This window comes from Anopheles arabiensis, chromosome X (genome assembly GCF_016920715.1).
Source record: "Anopheles arabiensis isolate DONGOLA chromosome X, AaraD3, whole genome shotgun sequence".
Taxonomy (NCBI): Eukaryota; Metazoa; Arthropoda; class Insecta; order Diptera; family Culicidae; genus Anopheles; species Anopheles arabiensis.
In genome coordinates this window covers 16,304,381-16,324,225 of record NC_053519.1, presented here as the reverse complement: position 1 = coordinate 16,324,225, position 19,845 = coordinate 16,304,381, and the positions used below count along the sequence as shown (strand labels likewise).

The following is a 19,845-nucleotide window of genomic DNA, read 5'->3' as shown; positions in this document are numbered from 1 at the left end:
GTCTCCTTGAAATAAATACAGTAGAACGTCGATTATCTGGGCAGCTCGGGACCGGACGGTTTCCGGTTAATCGATTTGCACGGATAATGGTCCAAGAAATGTTAAATTCATATAAAAATTATGAAATCCACTAATTTTTTGATTAATTCACCTTGAATCAATTGATAAATCATTAGTAGAATACAGTAGAACGTCGATTATCCGGGGGCGGATTAACCGGCGGGCGGCTTAACCGTGCGCATAAATGTGACAGCTGTTCAAACGTACAGCGAACATTTGCAGCGATAGTCAAGTGGGCAACCAGATTTTTGTGCAGCTCTAAAGTGTCTAGTGATATTTTCGAAATTCAATTTTTGGTCATGAACAGTTGTTAAACCTATAGTTATTGATTAAAATAATATTTTACTAACGATTAATCGATTTATTCAAGTTGGATTAATCATAAAAATAAAAAAAAACTAGTAATAAAATAATATTTGTATGAAAATGACATTTCTTGGACCATTATCCGTGAAAATCGATTAACCGGCAACCGTTCGGTCCCGAGCCCGGATAATCGACGTTCTACTGTATTATATTAATCAATAACTATAAGTTTAACAACATTTCATGACCAAAAATTGAATTTCGAAAATACCACTACACACTACAGAGCTGCAAAAAAAACTGGTTGTTCACTTGACTATCGCCGCAAATGTTCGCTGTACGTTTGAACAGCTGTCACATTTATGCGCACGGTTAAGCCGCCCGCCGGTTAATCCGCTCCCGGATAACAGACGTTCTACTGTAAAGGATGTATTTGTTCGTGATGTGGAACATTTGTTTTGCATATTAGCAGCCCTCCCCCTTCCTAGCTCAACAATAATTTTAACTGAGTTTCAAACCCTACCGAAAACATCTCAAACTGAAACTACTGAAAACTACCGATACAATTTTGGTACTCCTACCGAAAATTGCCAAAATAACCTGGCCACCCTGGTCATTCGGCCCGTGTCAAAACAAAACCGTTCCGCACCGAATGACAGCTCGATGATCGAAAACGGCAGCGAGCCCAAAAAGAAAAACAACGACAATCTTCCAGAACGTACGCACCCAAGTTCGCCTTGTACTCCAGCTGCGAATAGCCGTGCCGCAGCCGTGCCTGGCCTGTCCGGTCCCTTACACACATCTCCCGGGCGCACTGCCGTGTTGGTCATCGCTCCTAAAAATAAACCATTACCCCGTTTCAGCGGTCCGCTGTCAAAAACCCGTTAACGGGTGGTTTTGACGTTTGCCCGATTTCGGCATTCTTTCGCACGGTTCGCTCGCGGTGTCCGTCTGTTCTGTTCCCTGGCCTGTGGCCCCCGCCCCTACCGGAGGGATTTCCCTGGCACTTGCCCGTCAACTCCCCCCTCATTGTGAGTGCCCGTGTGCGTGGGTGTGCTTTTTGCTATATTTTTGCTATTTGTTGTTGTTCTGCTCTCCGTGCACCAAAGGGCACACGCGTGAGCTTCAGCCAGTCTCGGGGCGTGGGGCGCGCACGGAAGTATATTTGGATGGTTGGAGGCTGGCCGACGGCCGAACGCGTACACTAGGATTTGGCAGGCATCCGGCACGGAGCACCCGCAACCACTACTAAGCCATGGCACTGAACCCGCAGTACGAGGAGATCGGCAAAGGATTCGTCACCCAGTACTACGCGCTGTTCGATGACTCAACGCAACGGCCAACCCTGGTCAACCTGTACAATGTGAGTGTTTCGCTCGCCTGCACGCCCACCCGGATGTCCTACAGCTGAGCACACCTAACCTCATCGGTCACATCCTCGCTCCCAACCTGTCTATCCTTCCTTTTCTCTCTCTCGCTCTCACCCCCTCATCGTGACATCAAACCCCGAAAAAGGAAGGACGGGTGGGGAACATCCGGGATGGGGGGGCTGTTCTAGTACGACCTTAGCTGACCCTCTTCTCTCCTATCAAATCTCGTCCTCCCATCCAACAGGCGGAACTATCCTTCATGACGTTTGAAGGGCAACAGATCCAGGGTGCGGCAAAGATTCTCGAAAAGCTGCAGGTTAGTGATCGCAACCCACCCCTTCCCCCTATCAGCCCCACACAGCGCTTTCTTTCGCGCACGCACACTGATGGCGTTTGCGTTTCCATTTTTAGAGTCTCACGTTTCAAAACATTACCCGTGTGCTGACGGCGGTCGACTCCCAGCCAATGTTCGACGGCGGCGTGCTGATAAACGTTCTCGGCAGATTGCAAGTAAGTGGCGGTGCGGGGCCGCCGGTTGGACCGATCCCCCGCGGAATGGTCGATCGATCGGGCTTGTGGAAGGTGTGTGGCGTGTGTGTGTGTGTGTCTATGGTGAATTGGCCTTGCCCTGAGGACTTTCCATTAAATCATTCGGAAAGGGATGTGCTCCAAATAGCTTATTTGATATAGCCTTTTCCGGAGTTTCCGGGTTCTAATAGTTGTGGGACACTTCCTTAGCTCTTTCCAATTGGGAAGTGTACTTTATATGTTGGCAATTGGACTCATTGGAAAATCCTACTCGATTTGTTTAAAACATGTGCTATAGAGTCCAATTCGCATCACATAATGTTCATTTGTCTTCAGAAAGAGTCAAGAAGGTGTCCCACAACTATGGGAAATAATGATGGGAGCTCGGAATAGGACCTACCCGATCCCGATTCCGTGTTGGGAATCAATTCTGGAGCCGATTCCGATTCGGAATCCGAAATCGATTCCGCGATCAGAATCGGATCGGTAACGAAATCAGAATTTACACCAGAATTGGAAGTAGCTCCGGAATGTGAGAATCAGTTCATGAATTTAAATTGGACCGGGAATCTCAATGAGAATGGATCGTTTACAAGTAAATTTGGATTCTTTGCGGTTATCAATACGTAGCATTATTGGACCCAAACGCCTATTCTTATGGAGATGCCGAAAATTACTCCAATTTCGAATCCGATTCTGATTTCGGAGCCGATTCCTATTCCGGAAAGTGATTCCGGTCCTACTATCCGGAATCGACTAAAAAAAACTTTGGAGCTAGCCTGAATCGATTCCGACAAAAACTTCATTATTCCTGTCACTAATGGGAACCACTGAAAAACACTGTAAGCTTATGGTGCAACCGATGACACACACACACGACGAAACGCGCGCCCTCAATGATCGAATCGTGAACCCTTCCGTCCAGAATCCCATTTTCTCTCGGCTAATCCATCCCTTTTCTGTCTGCTTCCGCATCCGCAGTGTGACGATGATCCACCGCACGCCTACTCCCAGACGTTCGTGCTGAAACCGATCGGTGCGTCGTTCTTCTGTGCGCATGACATCTTCCGCCTTAATATCCACAACACCGCCTAAGTATTGTCGGCACGCGTCAGGACGAACACAAAATACACTACGGGGGACAAATAGCCGCTTCTATTGCCTGTAAACGCCGAGACAGCAACAACAGGCACAACAACAAAAAAATCAAGCCGCCAGGAAAAGGAGAATTTTGTTCACGCTATAGTACATCGTTGTGCCGGTTGATCGTGAACGTGACGATGGGGAACCGTTTTATCGCTCTGACTCTCTCACACTGTGTTTCCTGCCGTCTTAAAAGGTTGGTTTTTTGGAATCAATAAACTATGCTTTATTAACAGCCTACACACGAATCATATGCTATTGCTGTCACAAAACTGGAATTTGCGTTGAGTTTGCACGCGCAGAAGTTCTTAACGGCGGCGCGCACGGTCTGCCGGTCACGAATCCTTTCGTCTTCATCCTGCGTCTTTCTGTTCTTCGTTCGATTGGTCTTACGTCTTGCAGGATCGGCGCCCTGCTGTACCGGCTACTCCACGTTGTCCAGTTTCATTGGTTAGGCTACTCCTCGTTGCCTGGTATTATTGGCGAAGAAAACAATTTAAAAGAACATCAGTACAGTTTTTCTCTATCATTCACAATCGTTCATCACCAACTCACCTTGCCGCGGGTACGGGGTGGGCTCGCTGCTCCATTGGTAGTTGAACCAGGCATGATTGCGGTGGAAGCGCGGATGCCAGAAGATGACCGTATGGTCCGCCGGTGCGTTGTACTCCGCCTCGTCGACCAACTGCAGCGGGCACTGCACGAAGCCGGCCCCGGACAGATGATGCACAAACCAGTCGAGTGGATCGGGGTTTTGGATGACCGATTGCAAATACAGGGCCAGTGCCGGCAGGTTCACGATTAGCCATCTTCCGTCCACACTCCACTTCAAACCATCGTTCTCGGGATTGTTGGCTATTTCGAACACTTCCAACAAAAAGTGGAGCCTTGCGACGTTTAATGCACAGGCAGCCATCGCTTTCAGCTTTCTAGCGTCTGCTTTATTTCCGGAATGCTAGAACCATAAGCGGAATGGTGCGTCTGACTCGGTGTGATATGGTGTTTTGATCTGACCACGCCAACATCTGCAAACTGACTGGAACGCACGCGCCGCCGACTGAGTTTGCTTTTTTTACCTGCGGCGGCTGTCTCGCTCCCGGTTACTAAGGCAACGTGGTCGCGGAATCGCGCCCGTACAATGGGTGCTGCGATGGGATGTTGCGAAACGCGACACTAGTGACGTTCAGGCAAATTTTCTACCCGCTGCTGCTTGTTTTGCAAATTCTATAGTAACATTGTTCCTCAGCCTATGCTCCAAAAATGTTTGGAATGGTCGATCTCGCGAGAGCGTTGTTGCAAGCGAGGCAAATGATAACAAAATGGAAACGGCTTCTTGGAATAGAGACATTTCCTTATATTCTATTAAAAAAAAAAACTTATTTACAAACAAGCAACTGCTTGTTGCCGAAAATTACTTTAAATCATTCGTCATGGGCACACGTCTCGTTCGTTGAAAAAAAAAAAATAAAACGATTCTTAGATTTCGCTGCAATGCGCGTCTCCTTCTAGGGAGCTAGATATATGACCGATATCACTCGAAGCATTTTAAGCAGAAAAGATGGAGAAAGGAAAGATGCAGGCTCATCGATGTTGTTGATAAATTCCCTCGACGCGCAAAGGGTTCCAATCTAAACGTGAGCGTGAAAGAGAGTCGATTTCTTTCGTGAGCAAGTGGACAATGATGTAGCTGGTAGAATACATACATCGCGCGCTATTCTTCAGCCGGCAGCCGTTTTATTGATAGTAGAGTTGCTGAAAGAGCTTACAGATAAGTTGATGGTGTTCTCCCCTTTTTTTTCGCTATTCGCGCGCCCTTCATATCCGGCCTGGCGCATCCCCCATGTGATCGCTAGCGAAACGTGAATCCTTTCATCCGTCCCATCACAGCAAAATGTGTCTGCTTCCGATAGGGTTTGCTCTCGCCTAAACTATGTCTACTTCTTTTCTGGCCCTCTCTCTCTCTCTCTCTCTCTCTCTCTCTCTCTCTCTCTCTCTCTCTCGTTGTGTTTTTCTGTCGTCTTAAAACATGGGTTTTTCAATCAATAAACTATGCTCTAATAACTAAGTCTAGACCAAACTACAGTACGCCCATCGCAAAGCCGGTGTAACTGTTGCTGGAGTGTCTCGAGTGCCGAATTTCTTAACATCTGCGCCGGTCACTAAATCCTTTCGTCATCGGTCTCCATCTCTCTGTTGTTCGTTCGAATCGGACCGTTCGATTGCTCTTACGTCTTGCAGGATCGGCGGCCCGGCTACTCCACATTGTCCGGCATCCTTGGTGAGGCTACTCCTCCTCTGGTATCATTGGTGAGGAAAATGATTGAAAAGAAAACACACACACCCACATCAGTTCTACACACTCACACACTGCGCCCACTCCCAACCCACTCACCATGCTGCGGGTTCGCATCGTGCTGGCCGATCCAGGTGTAGTTAAACCAGGGATTATGGCGGTGGAACTGAGGATGCCAGAAGATGAGCGTCGTTTCCGGCGGCGTGTTGTACTCCGCCTCGTCGACCGTCTCCAGCGGGCACTGCACGAAGCCGGCCCCGCACATCAGCTCCAGGAACCAGATGAGCGGATTCACCTCGTCGACGATCGGTATCAAATGGAGGGCCAGTGCCGGCAGGTTCACGATTAGCAGACTGCCGTCCGCACTCCACTGCAAACCGTCGTTCTCGGGATTGCTGGCCATTTTGTACATCTCCAGCACAAGGTGGAGCTTCCCTATATTCAGATCTACTTCCGGCATCGCTTGCTCGTCTGCTTTATTCCCTTTGCTCCTGACTGCTAGAACCGACCGGAATGGTGCGTCTGAAGTTACACTGATATGGTTTTTGATCTGTGCACGGCGAACGCTGCAAACTGACTGAAACGCACGCGCCGCCGACTGAGTTTGATCTTTTACCTGCGGCGGCTATCTCGCTCTCCGTTACCATTACAACGTGGTCGCGAATCTGGCCGGTGCTATGGATGCTGCGGGTGTGTGTGATTTTGCGAGACGCGTTGCCAGTGATGTACCAATTTGTCTACCCGCTTTTGTTTTGCACTTTTGGATGTTAACATTTTGTTATTTTCATCAATTGTTTTTTTTTGCTCCAGGTACAGTTCTTGAAAATAAATGAATCCGGGGGCTATTTCTGGATCAGAATGGGTTCATGATCGATTTCAGGTCCGGTATGGATTCAGTATTAGTTGCAAGTCCTTTATGGGTTTATTTTCAATTCCAGGACGGATATGGATTCATGAGTAGTAGCAGGACCGGTATGGATTTAGTATCAGTTTCAGGTCCGGTATAAGTTCATGATAGGTCCCATGACCGGAATGGCTTCATCATAGGTTCCAGGAACGGTATGGGTTCATGATAGGTTCGAGGACCGGTATGGGTTCATGATAGGTTCCCGAGCCTGTATAGATTCATGATAGGTTCGAAGACCATCATGGGCTAATGATAGGTTCCAGGAGCGGTATGGCTTCATCATAGGTTCCAGGACCAGTATGGGTTCATGATAGGTTCGAGGACCGGTATGGGTTCATAATAAGTTAATAGTATATGGGTTCATAATAAGTTAATAATAAGGGTTCATGAAAGGCTCTAGGAGCGGTATGAGTTAATGATTGGTTCCGGGGCCTGTATGGGTTCATGATAGGTTCCAGGAGCGGTATGGCTTCATCATAGGTTCCAGAATCAATATGGGTTCATGATAGGTTCGAGGACCGGTATGGATTCATGATTGGTTCCAGGGCCTGTATGGGTTCATGATAGGTTCCAAGACCAGTTTGGGTTCATGATAGGTTCCAGAACAAGTATGGGTTCGTGAAAGGCTCTAGGAGCGGTGTTGGAAATTGAATTAAATTGAATTGTAGTTAGTTTAGAAAATTGGAATAATTGAACTTGCAAGTTTTCATGAATTGTGTCAAATGGTAAAATGTTTCAATTGAATTAGATCAGTTACGGATTAGGATGAAATGAACTAGCAAATGAACTATGTAAATAAAAATGACAAGTGAATAAACAGTAGCAAATTGATTGGCGCAAAGGACACAACGGCTTATCCATTCTCTTCGGTTTTCGGTAATCCGCCCACCGCCCACCGGTCACCAGCACTCAGAGATCCTTTGAATACGCGCTTGAATAAGAACTTTAATTGGCGAAATTATTCAAGTGATCCGTCGGGTCCCGAAGCCGAAGCGAACCCAAACGGAGTTCGGCACGAACCTTCGTTTAATTAGCCCCTTCCCCTTTTTTGCCAGGATTTCTTTTCAAAATGAAACAGTGCACAGAATTATATCACAACAATTCTATTTATTGAAATTAATAACATTAATCTAACATGTTTCACAAAAATCAAAAACACATGCACTACGAACATTGAACTGAATTTCACATTAACGTACGTTATTTTAAAACAAACTTTCCACACTCACACAGTGAATAAAATCACAAAATCGTCACAACACTTTCTGCTCTTCCTCGCTGTTGCGCCTAGTTCCTTTTGCTACACTGTACGGGCCAAATACGCCAACACTACGACACAGCCACAGGTTTTGTTGTCTTCGTTCGCCGTGAAACACACATGAAATGGAAGAAAAATGATATTAATTAGAAGAGAGGATGTTTTTTTAAATAATTTTAATCACTTTTACTTACCTCAAATTAAACAAAATTCCATTTTTTACGGGGTTTATCCTCTGACTACCAAGCGCTGAAACACTACAAAAGCACCAACCTCACTGGACTGAAAGTAAAGCCTACTGCGTGAATGTGTGTATGCGCTTCTGCCAAGCCAACCGCGCCTTACTGCGTGTGTAGCCAAGTGCGTGTGTGTGTATATTTGCACCACTGGACACAGAACACAAATCTCACCGTACAGCAGAGCGTGTGTCGCCAAGTGTATGCATGTGTGTATTTGCACCACTGAATTCTGAACGTGCACCACACAGCGTGTATCGCCAAGTGCGTGGCTGTGTGTAGTATCACCGTGGACTGCAGAAAACTACCTGCACTAGAACAAAGCGCTGGTGTGGCCAAATGTGTGCATGTGTGTACTTGCTCCACTGAAAGCCGGTATCGCACCAGATTTCGGGTGTCGCCTTGTGCGTGCGTGTGTGTTATTGTCACAGCACACTCGAGTGTTCATCATTTTTTTCGTTTTTTCGCTTGAGCCACTCGATTTCGTTCTTCGCTGATTTTGGCACCGCACGAGGGGGTTCGGTTTCAACTTCCAACAACAACAACCACACGAGGAGGCTCGGGGACACTGATCAGGGGAAAATCGCTCAAATTAGAGCAAGAGACAGATAGAAAAAGTGAAAGTTCAATATAAAATCTTCGGCTTTTGACCGTTGGGCGTATATCACAACCAGCCTTTTAGTGATCATTTGTGATGGCTCGAAGGACCGGTATGAGTTAATGATTGGTTCCAGGGCCTGTATGGGTTTATGATAGGTTCGAAGACCAGTATGGGCTCATGATAGGTTCCAGGAGCGGTATGGCTTCATCATAGGTTCCAGGACCAATATGGGTTCATGATAGGTTCGAGGACCGGTATGGGTTCATGATAGGTTCCAGGACCAGTATGGGTTCATGATAGGTTCCGGGACCTGTATGGGTTCATGATAGGTTCCAGAACAAGTATGGGTTCGTGAAAGGCTCTAGAAGCGGTATGAGTTAATGATTGGTTCCAGGGCCTGTATGGGTTCATTATAGGTTGCAAGACCAGTATGGGCTCATGATAGGTTCCTGGAGCGGTATGGCTTCAGCATAGGTTCCAGGACTAGTATGGGTTCATGATAGGTTCCGGGACCTGTATGGGTTCATGATAGGTTCCAGAGCAAGTATGGGTTCTTGAAAGGCTCTAGGAGCGGTAGAGGTTAATGATGAGTTAATGATAGGTCCCAAGGCCAGTATGGGCTCATGATAGGTTCCTGGAGCGGTATGGCTTCATCATACGTTCCAGGACCAACATGGGTTCATGATAGCTTCGAGGACCGGTATGGGTTCATGATTGGTTCCAGGGCCTGTATGGGTTCATGATAGGTTCCAAAACCAGCATGAGTTCATGATAGGATCCAGTTCAGCATCACTTCCACTACCGTTATGGGTTCATGATAGATTATAGGGTAGGTATGGGTACATGATCAGTATTGGTTCGTGGATCGTTTTGGGGTCAGTATCGGTTCCTGGACCTGCATAGGTTCAGTGCCGGTCCTGAGGGCATTGCATTAGGTCATGAGCAATTCTCGAACCAGAAAACCGGATTGTCGACTGGAACTGGAATTGTAGCGGTTTCAGGCCCGGGCTAGATTCATGTTTCGTTACAAATCCTGAACAGCTCCAGGTATAGTTCCAGGATCGGAATAAAGTCTGGAGCTATTTCAGGACCGGTATGAGTTCGTAATCGGTTCTAGGTCCGGCAAGGGTTAAGTATCGGTTCCTGGACCGATATAGGCTCAGTATCAGGTCCAGCCGGTCGGCATTAGGTCATGTGCATTTCTTGAATCATTGTTGGTTTGGTTTTGGTGCTAGGTCCCTTTAGGGGTCGTCACGAGTACCTCATTTTAATAGGGTTAAAGTGTTTGGTTTTGGTGCTAGGTCCCGTTAGGGGTCGTCACGAGTACCTCATTTTAATAGGGTTAAAGTCGATAAATGCTTCACAATGTGTTCACAAATGTTCGGATCCAAGAAAAAAAAAATCAAAACAAAACACAGCTACGATCAGAAGAGCCGTTCGGGGTTTTTTTTAATAGTCCGCAGATGCTGCTGCTTGTTGATAGTATATATTTAACACTAAACTATTCCAATGTTTGCTGTGGCTGTAGTAATTGGGCTGAACGAAAATCGGAGAATAATGCCCCGCCTGAAGATCAACCCTTTTCTTTTCCTCGCCGATTTCCCTTTTCTAATGGGGACTCTGTATGGGGTCGGTGCGGGTTGAACGTGTGCCGTCTGTGTAGGATATCTTATCGCAAAATCGGAAGCAAAAAAAGAAAAATAAAACCATCATTTCCACGACAGAGTGACGAGAACATTGAGAACAACCATATCTGCGTTGCCCGTTAATCGGACACACAACCAACACGCGCACACACACACACACACACACACACACACACACACACACACACACACACACACACACACACACACACACACACACACACACACACACACACACACACACACACACACACACACACACACACACACACACACACACACACACACACACACACACACACACACACACACACACACACACCCACACACACACCCACACACACACACACACACACACACACGCGCACACAGAGCTGAGAGAAGCATTTCCCATTTCCAGCCTGGCCTAAGTACAGATTATGTTGTGCTTTATATGTTTTCGTGGCATTTGCAGTTGCAACCTGATAGCTGATGGGCGTCCAGTGGCGGGAACGAACGTGACAGGTGAACACGCACACGGAAAGCACTAGCGGTGGCATTCCCTCCAACTCAATGCAACCGAAAACAAAACGAATGTCGGTAAGCAGAGCGAACTACTATCATCAGCGCATCCTTACCCCGCTAATGCGCACCTTATCGCTAAAAGCCACGTTTGAGCCACGTTTAAATAATGGTGGAGCTTCCTAGCACGATAAATGCATTCGTAAATAATAAAAAAACGCAAGTTGTATCACAATTCTATTCTTCAACGGAAAAGAAAAAAGGAATTCCTCACTACGCATCCTCATTCCATCAACCGATTCCTTGCCGCCCCACTTCCTACGCTCCGAAAGCTTTTCTTTAACACAAACAAATAATGAAAATAATAAACGCAACAAAAACACATAATTATTTTGGATTGTTTTTTCTTTAAAAAAAAAAAAGTACGGAATTTCATTCTCTTTTTCTTCTTCGGCGAATCTCTCCTGCTCGGTTGTACTTGTACTGGCGAAGTGTAACGGTTAATGCTTAATACCGAATCCGGGGGGCTTGGTGTGTTGTGTGTCTGTGTGAGAGTGTGTGTGTGTGTGTGTGTGTGAACGATATTGGAGGGCAGTGTAGTCTGTCCGCTAGCAGAAACGTTAACGCTTGCGTTTACGTCAAATAATAGGATAAAAAAAATTAATCCGAAAAATAATGACGATCACATGCACTAATCTCAACACAAACTCTACCCGCAACGCAGAAGTGAAGCTTCTTAATTCGAACGATCCTACGAACGAGCGCGCACGCATTCCTTTCCAAAACGGCACACAGGCCACTCTCCTTTTTTTTGGGGGGGGGGGGGGAGGGCGAGCGGGGATTATTAAGATGGGATGGATACTGGGCGGCGATTGTGTAACACACACATACACACACAGACACCAACCAACTCTATTCTGGGGGCGCCTATTGCGCCTATCTCAGCCGCAGCCTCACCTCACCAGCCGTTTTACAATAGTAGGTGTTGCAATAGTTAGTGTAATAGTAATTAGATTAGCAATTTCTGTGTGAGTGTGTGTGTGTGTGTGTGTGTGTGTGTTTTTGTTTGTTCTTTGCTATGCTTTCTTTTCCTGCTGCCTTCGCGCACGATTACTATATGATCTCAATACGAAGTTTGGATTCCAATTGGAATTGCTCCTTCTCTCGCGGTCAAAAACTGTTTGCCTGCCCTTTTCCTGTCCTCCACTTTGCACGCGGTTTAGTGTGTGGACGTGTGTCTGTGTGTGTGCGATTGTGTGTGTGAGCGGGCGTATTCGGTGTGGCATATTGGAAGATTTTCACGAATCTCAATTTTTGCTTACAAACTATAAATCTCCTACCATCCTGCTGCAGCACACGCCACCACTGTTTTTGATGCGCAACATCCTAGCCGCAAGACTTTCCGCATTTCCACCAAGCGCGATCTACGCACCCGCAAACACACCCTCAAACCCGCACACAAACACACACTCACAAACCCCTACATATACATGTATATAGATCTGTGCGACTCATCGCGCTACAGAGAGATTAGCTTTCTCCATCTAGTTTCTCGCATTTGCTAGCGACCTATCATCGTCTGCTGCCCCGCGTTACTTCGCGCGGAATAACCAACCCTTCCGTTACCGCGGGAAGGTGGTGCTAGGATCTTGCGTCTCGAGCAGGGGGAGGTTTACTTTCTATTTTTAAACGAACGCTGGGTGAAGCCCTTTAGCGAGCGCATCGCCATCGCACGGTTAAAGTGGCGGGCCGCCTTCTGCTCCAGCTCATGGTTGTTCTGGCTGCTTTCGTTCGACGAAAGGATCACATACAGCACGCACATCACCTAAAACAGCACACACAGAGAGAGAAAGAGATAAAGTGTTATATTAGTTTCAAGAAAGATTGTGCAGCAAATTACCCGCTCCCCCATAAACACCAAAAACAAAATAAAGGGCAAACACACAAACCAGGAAAATGATGATGATGACGGTAAAGATGTGTAGCGAGGAGGCGGAAATGTTCTCCACGTCGGCGATCGCCTTCTTGATCGGTTCGTACTGCGGGTAGAGTTCCAGCGCCTGGCGCAGATGGTTCACCGACTCCTGGAAGTGGCCGTACGCTTTGAAAATTTCGCCGAGCGTAAAGTACTGCCGCCAGGCGCTGCGATCCCTCGGCTGCACCTCCAGCGAGCTGGCCCACGGTCCACCAAAAAGCACACGCACACGCAGGAGGGAATGGGAATGAAAAAAACAGACATGGTAAGGATTTTTTGTTTTTTTGGTTGTTTGTTTGTTACTTTGTGACGCAGGAGAAATTTTGCCATGCCACATGTGCGCATTGGACATAGCCACATAGGGAGTTTTAGGGGAGGGTTTGGATAGGGCATTTTTAAGATGTTAAGTCAATGTTTCGCTATCGATGTTGCGAACATGTGTATTGGTTGATGGTGTGTTAAAGGCTTGTTCACTCTGTAAGGCGTAACTCTCTCGCGTTATTAATGTTATTAAGCTTATGAAACTGATGCGGTTAATAAGAGAGGACAGATGAAGACAGAGAGAAAGCTTTTTTTTACTAGACATATTTAGAAAATAAATATCCAGACCAAAAGAGTGACCAAAGACCAAAAAGGCAACTGAGGATTAGAATGAAACCTGAACGTGTTAGTCGGAATTTATCTTCCAATTTGAAGGAGCTTTTTGAAATACAGTGAAATCTCTCCAAGATGTAGTCTCTTCAAGGTTAATTGTTTCATTAGACTGAACATTGCGTCAGCCCCGTCATATACCATACATATTTAGTCCTTTCAAAATTTGAATGTCTCTCCCCAAAGCGAATATTGTCTAACCTGCGTACGCGATTTGGCTGCGAACTGACCGGTAGAAAATATGTATTTACCGTGACATCGGGGCCTACTAATGGCACGGACACATTTTTAATTGACTCTAGTAGGTCATGCTAATCACCTAAAACATTTAAAATCGACATGGCCGTGGGTAAAATATGAAGAAATTAATTTAAAATATCATGACTGTCCGGAGTTTGAAGCTGTGCTGACGGTACTGATCTCTAATTCGTCAACTCGTACGACTTAACAACATGCCCCCGTCATGGGTTCACCGCAATGGCAACCGTTTCGGTTATGCAAAATCGCAATGCGGGCTTAGTTTTTAGTTTTTGGAAAGGTTAGGAGAAGAACGATACAAATTACAGTCTGAATTCTCAATAGTTGAACGCTGTTTAGGTGGCATGCTTTTTATTAATATAATTTGCTTTTTATTAATATTAATATAATATAATATTTTCGAGATTATGTCCAAGCATTGCTAAAGAATCTACGAGCGAAGTGAACCCACAAAGAACATGTTGTTAAGTCGTCCGAGTTGACGATGGTACCACGCAGGACCCGCCAATGAAAAAAGCAAAACAAATAGGAAAACAGCTGGACTGGATAGTTCATTGACTGAGGCATATTCTGGTACTATAATTGGATTTCCCTATCAGACTTCTAAATTAATGTATGTTGGCAACGTCATTACCATAAAAATATTCCAACTGTTAACCTTTTTCTTTGCAATTTCCGCTTCTGCAGTACATTTCATTCAACCCTGGGCGCCTGAAGTATGATCTCATTATAATCCCCTTAACCGACACATGCTATGTGCGGTTTTGGACCATTGCATTTTCTTTTAATTTTAAGCAATTAATCAGAATACCCTACGGTGATCAAATAAGCGAATTCCTGTAAGAAAAGATTTGGAAAAATTAACAAAACGGGAATCATTGCGAAACACGATTTAAACCTTTCCATGAGGCAGCACCTACAAGGCAGGCAAATGGACTGCAGACTGCAGGTGAGCTTAAAGCTCTGATTTTAGATGCCATAATAAAAAGGGGATTTCTATGCAGTTTGGCAGTAAGGGTGTTTCTAACGTACGTAAATGCTGTTCACAATCAATGCTAGCTGGAAAATATTGTTAATTTTCATTACATCAATATCAAACATAACATTTAATATTCTGCCATGAATAAACCAACCAAATATAACCAGAGGTCTATAACCAAAAGAAGATTATCTCCTAAAAATATCATTTAGAAATGCATTTCTTAGATGGAATAAAATAAAATTTGCATTAATGTTTTTACTGTTGCAACGTACCTGTTATCCATAAATTAAATGAAAGGAACTGCGAAAATCGTCACAATGACGTGAGAATAAACGTTCAGCGAGAGTGTGGTGAGAGTAATTGCTCCATGCACCATTGCACGCCCGCTGGTGATGAGGGCAATGGTTGCTTCGATTTTTTGTTTGTACAAACCGATTAGAAATGACATGGTACTGGATATAACGATTTTTTTTATAATTAAAGATGCAAATTACCCAACTGATTAAGATTTTCCAGATAATATTTAAAAAGTTTGAAGTCTATGCAAGATACCTTTAGCTTAATTGTGAAATTGTTGATACTCCAATCGATTAAAATATCCACAAAGCCAATCATACGCATACCTTGGAGCATAAGCACCTCGAGTACTACACCGTCATCGGGAGATAAGTGTGGTACGGAATATCCTGTAAAATGGGATGCTGTACCCAGGACGGCGGAGATGTACAGTGGCCGGCAATATAAAGTGGCCACTACTTACAATTTTACATTTTTTTCATGTATTCCGTGAAAAATGAAGTTATTGTACTGCTTTATTTTTTGAAACATTGTTCGTGATATGCTTAAGAATGCGCAGTACCATAGCATGACAAAAATGAGAAGTTTGCTTCAAGAAAAAATATGTTTTCCAAAACTGATCAAAATCACTGTGCAAAAATAAAGTGCCCACTTTATGCATTCTACAGAAAATATTTTTCTGAACAAATATAACACCAAACTTGTAATTTATATGCGTTCTTCTTGCATTCTTTACATGTTCGAGGATCTTTGGCGTATTTTTTTCTTCTAATTTTTAAAGGTTTATCTAGTTCTGCATCTAGTTTTTGCATCTGGTTCTTCTCAAGCGTTATCAAGAGCTTTAAATTTAAATTTATTTGTTTGTGACACCAGTTTTATCCAGCTTCGCACATAGAATCTGCCTCAAATTCTCGATGGAACCAAGATTTAGACTTCATGGAGGACATGCAAGGTGTTTCATACGATACTAGTAGAGAAATGTTTTTTGTATTGATTGTGTGTGTTGAGATGCTAGCCTGTAGGAACATGTTTTTAGTTTTCAAACCCCATTTTTTTAAAAGAAATATCCCAAAGTATTGATGAAGAATGTTAAAAAAGGTATCAGCCATAGTTGTACTTTCGATTCGCACCAGTTTTTACGCTACTTCTAAAGATAAACACCCCCTAGCTATCACATTGCAATTTTCGTAATTTACTGCCCTGTTACTACTGTTAGATGTGGCGTCCTTCAACTTCCTCGCTCGAGCTACAGCAATCTAACAAAGCCAATTGGCTTCAATATGATCAAGAACATTCAGATATATCGTTAGATTGTTGAAAAACTGGTATTTGGACAGATGAGTCCAAATGAGAACTGATGTTCAAAAATAACTAGACGCGATCCAACAAACCTATGTGTATGAAGGGTACAATGTGATGACCAGGGAGGGGTTTTCTATCCGAGGAGTGGGGAGCATGTTATGAATCGACGGCATAATGAAAACTTATACCTATATAAGTATCCTGTGTGAATTTATCTGTTTTCTGTGAAAAATACGGAGTTAGTAAATAAATTTATGTTACAAAAGGAAGACGACTCAAGTTATACACGAAGAATTTTATAATTTTTTTTTTCAATCAAATCGAATGAAACTTCTTTAATGGCTCCCACTTAGTCTTAACTTTAATCCTATCGAGATTTCGTGTGCAAATTTTGATGCAAATGTGGTGAGAATGACGTGATTAGGAATAACAAAATATGTTAAAGCTCTGAAATACTCCTAAGAAGAACAAATGCCAAATATGTGCAAATAAAAAATAAAAAAATAAAATCAAAGATCCTCGAACATGTAAAGAATGCGAGAGGAACGCATATAAACTATATGTTTGATGTTATATTTGTTTAGAAAAATATTTTCTGTAGAATGAATAAAGTGGGCACTTTATTTTTGCACAGTGATTTTGATCAATTTTGGAAAACATATTTTTTCTTGAAGCAAACTTCTCATTTTTGTCATGCTATGGTACTGCGCATTCTTAAGCATATCGCGAACAATGTATCAAAAAATAAAGCAGTACAATAACTTCATTTTTCACGGAATACATGGAAAAAATAACCCAAAAGTAACCTCATCGATATAGCAGTGCGATCTGTCGAAGGAAACCACAAAGTAAATACATTTGTGGTATGGTATCCATAAGAAAAAATAGGTGTTCAAGTTATGGTTACTGCCACCGTACGGGTAGCGTTTGAAAACAAGTCGAATGTTGGTGAATTACCCGGTAGATTTTACCGGGCCTTCACTAGTAATATAATTTAAAAGCTAGGTTGCGGCCCGTGCTACTATTTTCAGTTTCATCCAATTCATCCAATGAGTTTGACATCGCTGGTCTAAGACTATTCATGTACAACCACAACAAAAAGTTATTTTTGTCCCGGTTCTTGAATTTCTTAGAGAGACCATTTCACTGTATTTCCGTTATTAGTTTTGAACGATCGATAGCTACTATCAAGACGCATTTAGACGACCTGAGCTCAAGCACGTCCCTGTGTCCGTTTCGGGGGATTTTTTTTTGGAACGCGAATTGCTAGCAAAATACATTCAGCGCCGCGAAAAAAGATCCCAACGCTCATCATAAAGCACACCCACCCACCCACATGAACTTACCGTCTGGTGAGATGTATCGCATCGTCCAGGTACTGCAGGTTGAACAGCACCCGGGCCAGGTTGAGCAGCACCTCCGCGTTGGTCGGTGCCATCGCGAGCGCGCTGCGAAAGCACTCGATCGAGTGCCGGGCGTCGCCCTTTATTCGCCAAAAGTTGCCGATCTGGTTGTACAGCTGCACCGACCGCGGTTTCTCCGTCTTTGCCTTGCGGAGCCGCCGCTCGAGCGCATCGATGTCGAAGTTTTTCAGCGACTTCGGGCCCTTCTTCTTGAGAAAGAGGAACGCGACCTCCGGCTCGGGCACGACCGGATGGCTGTACCGCTGGGCCACGCCGATCAGATCGTCGTAGTAGGTAAAGTTGACCGGTTTGCCACAGTCCAGCACGTCCGCCGATTCCGGGCTGGTGGTCGGGTGGGTCGCAGTTGCCTTGTGGTTTGCCGCCGCCCCCTCACCTTCCGGCGTCCTGTGTGGAAGGTGTGTAAGGGAGAGAAATTAGAGCGAATGAGGACACCTGGCCGCCGTGCCGTCGGTGGATGGAAGAAAACCGTACGCTTTCGGGAGGTTTACAATCAATTTTCCGCGCGCGTGCCGCCTCCACGTGTTGTCTCGATAGTTGGCTGCGGTGATGGTGATGATTTGAAACGTCGAATCCTCGTCCTCCTCCGGATGGTACGGGTCCACCAAGGATTCGTCCACATTGTTGTTGTTGCTGCTGCTGCCGCTGCCGGTGGTGGTGGTGGTGGTGGAACCGCTCTCGCCAGCTGCGGTCATCTTGCTTTCGCCCGCACCGGAACTCTGTGGAGAGTAGGAGAAGCTTAGACACGCGAACACCCTGCCCCAGCAGAAGCAGTACGGATACCTGTAGTTTGCAGTTGCTACCGCCGGTCCCGCTAACAATCTTGCCCTCCTCCGTGTTTAGCTTCCACAGGGTGGAGGTGCGTGAGTTGGTGGACAGCACCTGGGTGCAGAGTATGTACACCAGCCCGTAGCACATGGCCGCCCTTCGGTCGTGCATTTTGCGTGCGCTGTCTCTTCTCCTGGTCGCTTCTCGGGCCCTTCTCGGGGCAACCCGGACAAACAAAAGTCCTCTGGTAGACACTGGTACGCCAACACACTGTGCCCTCCTAGCTTACATTACAACGCGGACCACCGGGCCAGCCGCACCACCGTTCATAACACTGCACACACACACAAACACACAGGAGAAAACAACCAAGCACGGAGGGATAAAAATTGCACACTTTGAGAGGTTTGATTGAAGATTTTCGGTTTGAGCGGGTTTGTTTGGTTGGTCGCGGACTTCGCTGGGGCTTTGTTTCCACCGCGAAAAAAGTAAAGATGTCACCCCGTTCTGGGTGCTGTTTGGTGCTGTTTGGACACGGGGATGGATGTGATTGCAGAGATTATTCACACGCACGAATTGCGGGACACGGGTCGATTCACGGGGTTTTTCGCGTGTTTGGGAGGTTCCCCCCCCCTGCAAAACTGCGGCCAAATGGTAGCGGCGGGGACAACAATAACTCCAGCACGCTGGACACAATTATGCCGTGAAAATTTCGCCAGAATCGTTCTCCTCCGTTGCCTTCTTTTGCTTCTTCTTATTCTTTTGCTTCCTCCGCTGCAGCCCCCACCGTGTGTATATTGACAGTTCTCGTTTTCGGAACTTGCTGTACCATTGTCCTGGAGCGCGGTACAAGCAAACGCGCCGAAGCGAGACGGACCGAGCGAGCGTGCGGGTGAGCGAGATGGGTAGAAGAGCTCGAATTTGCGAGCAGCGCACTGACAGCGCGCTCCATTTGTCGAGCAGTTCGCGGTGTTCCCTCACGCGGACAGAGTGGCCAGATTATTTTGGAGTTCGTTTTCGGTCGGAGCACCAACATTTTATCGGTAGTTTTCGGTAGAAAGTTCAGATTGTTTCGGTAGTTTTTGGTTGTAAAATTAGATACTCATTTAAAATGAAGTGTTGAGCGAGGGGATGAGGGGGAGGGGGGGGACATTGCTAATCTGCAACCTAATCATTCGAATATAGGCCTTTCTGAAGTGTCAATCTGAAAATTGTATTAGGGATTCTAAGTCAACGAAGTACAGTAGAGCGTCGATTATCCGGGCAGCTCAGGACCGGACAGTTGCCGGTTAATCGATTTGCACGGATTATGGTCTAAGAAATGTCAAACGCATATAAAACA

General features: G+C 45.4%; 4 protein-coding genes across 6 annotated transcripts; 1 reads left to right on the top strand and 3 right to left on the bottom strand.

Moving 5' to 3' along the window:
- The first annotated feature begins 1,047 nt into the window (after positions 1 to 1,047).
- Positions 1,048 to 3,647, top strand: LOC120906575 (probable nuclear transport factor 2). 3 transcript variants are annotated; one of them, XM_040318342.1, is made up of 5 exons: positions 1,048 to 1,397; positions 1,476 to 1,729; positions 1,981 to 2,052; positions 2,148 to 2,246; positions 3,246 to 3,647. In XM_040318342.1, exons 2-5 carry the CDS (start codon positions 1,622 to 1,624, stop codon positions 3,357 to 3,359), a joined length of 393 nt encoding a protein of 130 aa, XP_040174276.1. In that variant the 5' UTR covers positions 1,048 to 1,397; positions 1,476 to 1,621; the 3' UTR covers positions 3,360 to 3,647. The 3 variants fall into 3 exon arrangements, with proteins under 3 accessions (XP_040174276.1, XP_040174275.1, XP_040174278.1); XM_040318341.1 differs by having other exon boundaries at positions 1,048 to 1,729; XM_040318344.1 differs by lacking the exon at positions 1,048 to 1,397 and having other exon boundaries at positions 1,614 to 1,729; positions 1,882 to 2,052.
- A 6-nt stretch (positions 3,648 to 3,653) lies between these two features.
- Positions 3,654 to 4,462, bottom strand: LOC120906576. The gene is made up of 2 exons (XM_040318345.1): positions 3,963 to 4,462; positions 3,654 to 3,877 (listed from the first exon to the last, which is right to left on the bottom strand). The coding sequence occupies exons 1-2, from the start codon at positions 4,321 to 4,323 to the stop codon at positions 3,864 to 3,866; spliced, it is 375 nt and encodes a 124-aa protein (XP_040174279.1). The 5' UTR covers positions 4,324 to 4,462; the 3' UTR covers positions 3,654 to 3,863.
- Positions 4,463 to 5,084: 622 nt separating this feature from the next.
- On the bottom strand, positions 5,085 to 6,353 carry LOC120906124. The gene is made up of 2 exons (XM_040317586.1): positions 5,800 to 6,353; positions 5,085 to 5,702 (listed from the first exon to the last, which is right to left on the bottom strand). Exons 1-2 carry the CDS (start codon positions 6,158 to 6,160, stop codon positions 5,692 to 5,694), a joined length of 372 nt encoding a protein of 123 aa, XP_040173520.1. The 5' UTR covers positions 6,161 to 6,353; the 3' UTR covers positions 5,085 to 5,691.
- Positions 6,354 to 11,073: 4,720 nt separating this feature from the next.
- Positions 11,074 to 19,336, bottom strand: LOC120906118. The gene is made up of 5 exons (XM_040317579.1): positions 18,519 to 19,336; positions 18,210 to 18,454; positions 17,661 to 18,122; positions 12,799 to 13,021; positions 11,074 to 12,674 (listed from the first exon to the last, which is right to left on the bottom strand). Exons 1-5 carry the CDS (start codon positions 18,672 to 18,674, stop codon positions 12,522 to 12,524), a joined length of 1,239 nt encoding a protein of 412 aa, XP_040173513.1. The 5' UTR covers positions 18,675 to 19,336; the 3' UTR covers positions 11,074 to 12,521.
- Between the last annotated feature and the right edge of the window lie 509 nt (positions 19,337 to 19,845).

Excerpts from the sequence above, each read along its gene's own strand:
- LOC120906575 (XM_040318342.1), top strand. The coding sequence starts at position 1,622 with ATGGCACTGAACCCGCAGTACGAGGAGATCGGCAAAGGATTCGTCACC. Across the intron at positions 2,053-2,147 it reads AGATTCTCGAAAAGCTGCAG|AGTCTCACGTTTCAAAACAT; the intron begins GTTAGTGATCGC and ends TTCCATTTTTAG. Across the intron at positions 2,247-3,245 it reads ACGTTCTCGGCAGATTGCAA|TGTGACGATGATCCACCGCA; the intron begins GTAAGTGGCGGT and ends CCGCATCCGCAG.
- LOC120906576 (XM_040318345.1), bottom strand. The coding sequence starts at position 4,323 with ATGGCTGCCTGTGCATTAAACGTCGCAAGGCTCCACTTTTTGTTGGAA.
- LOC120906124 (XM_040317586.1), bottom strand. The coding sequence starts at position 6,160 with ATGCCGGAAGTAGATCTGAATATAGGGAAGCTCCACCTTGTGCTGGAG.
- LOC120906118 (XM_040317579.1), bottom strand. The coding sequence starts at position 18,674 with ATGCACGACCGAAGGGCGGCCATGTGCTACGGGCTGGTGTACATACTC. Across the intron at positions 18,123-18,209 it reads ATTGTAAACCTCCCGAAAGC|GACGCCGGAAGGTGAGGGGG; the intron begins GTACGGTTTTCT and ends CCTTCCACACAG. Across the intron at positions 13,022-17,660 it reads GCGATACATCTCACCAGACG|CTCGCTGGAGGTGCAGCCGA; the intron begins GTAAGTTCATGT and ends ACCGTGGGCCAG.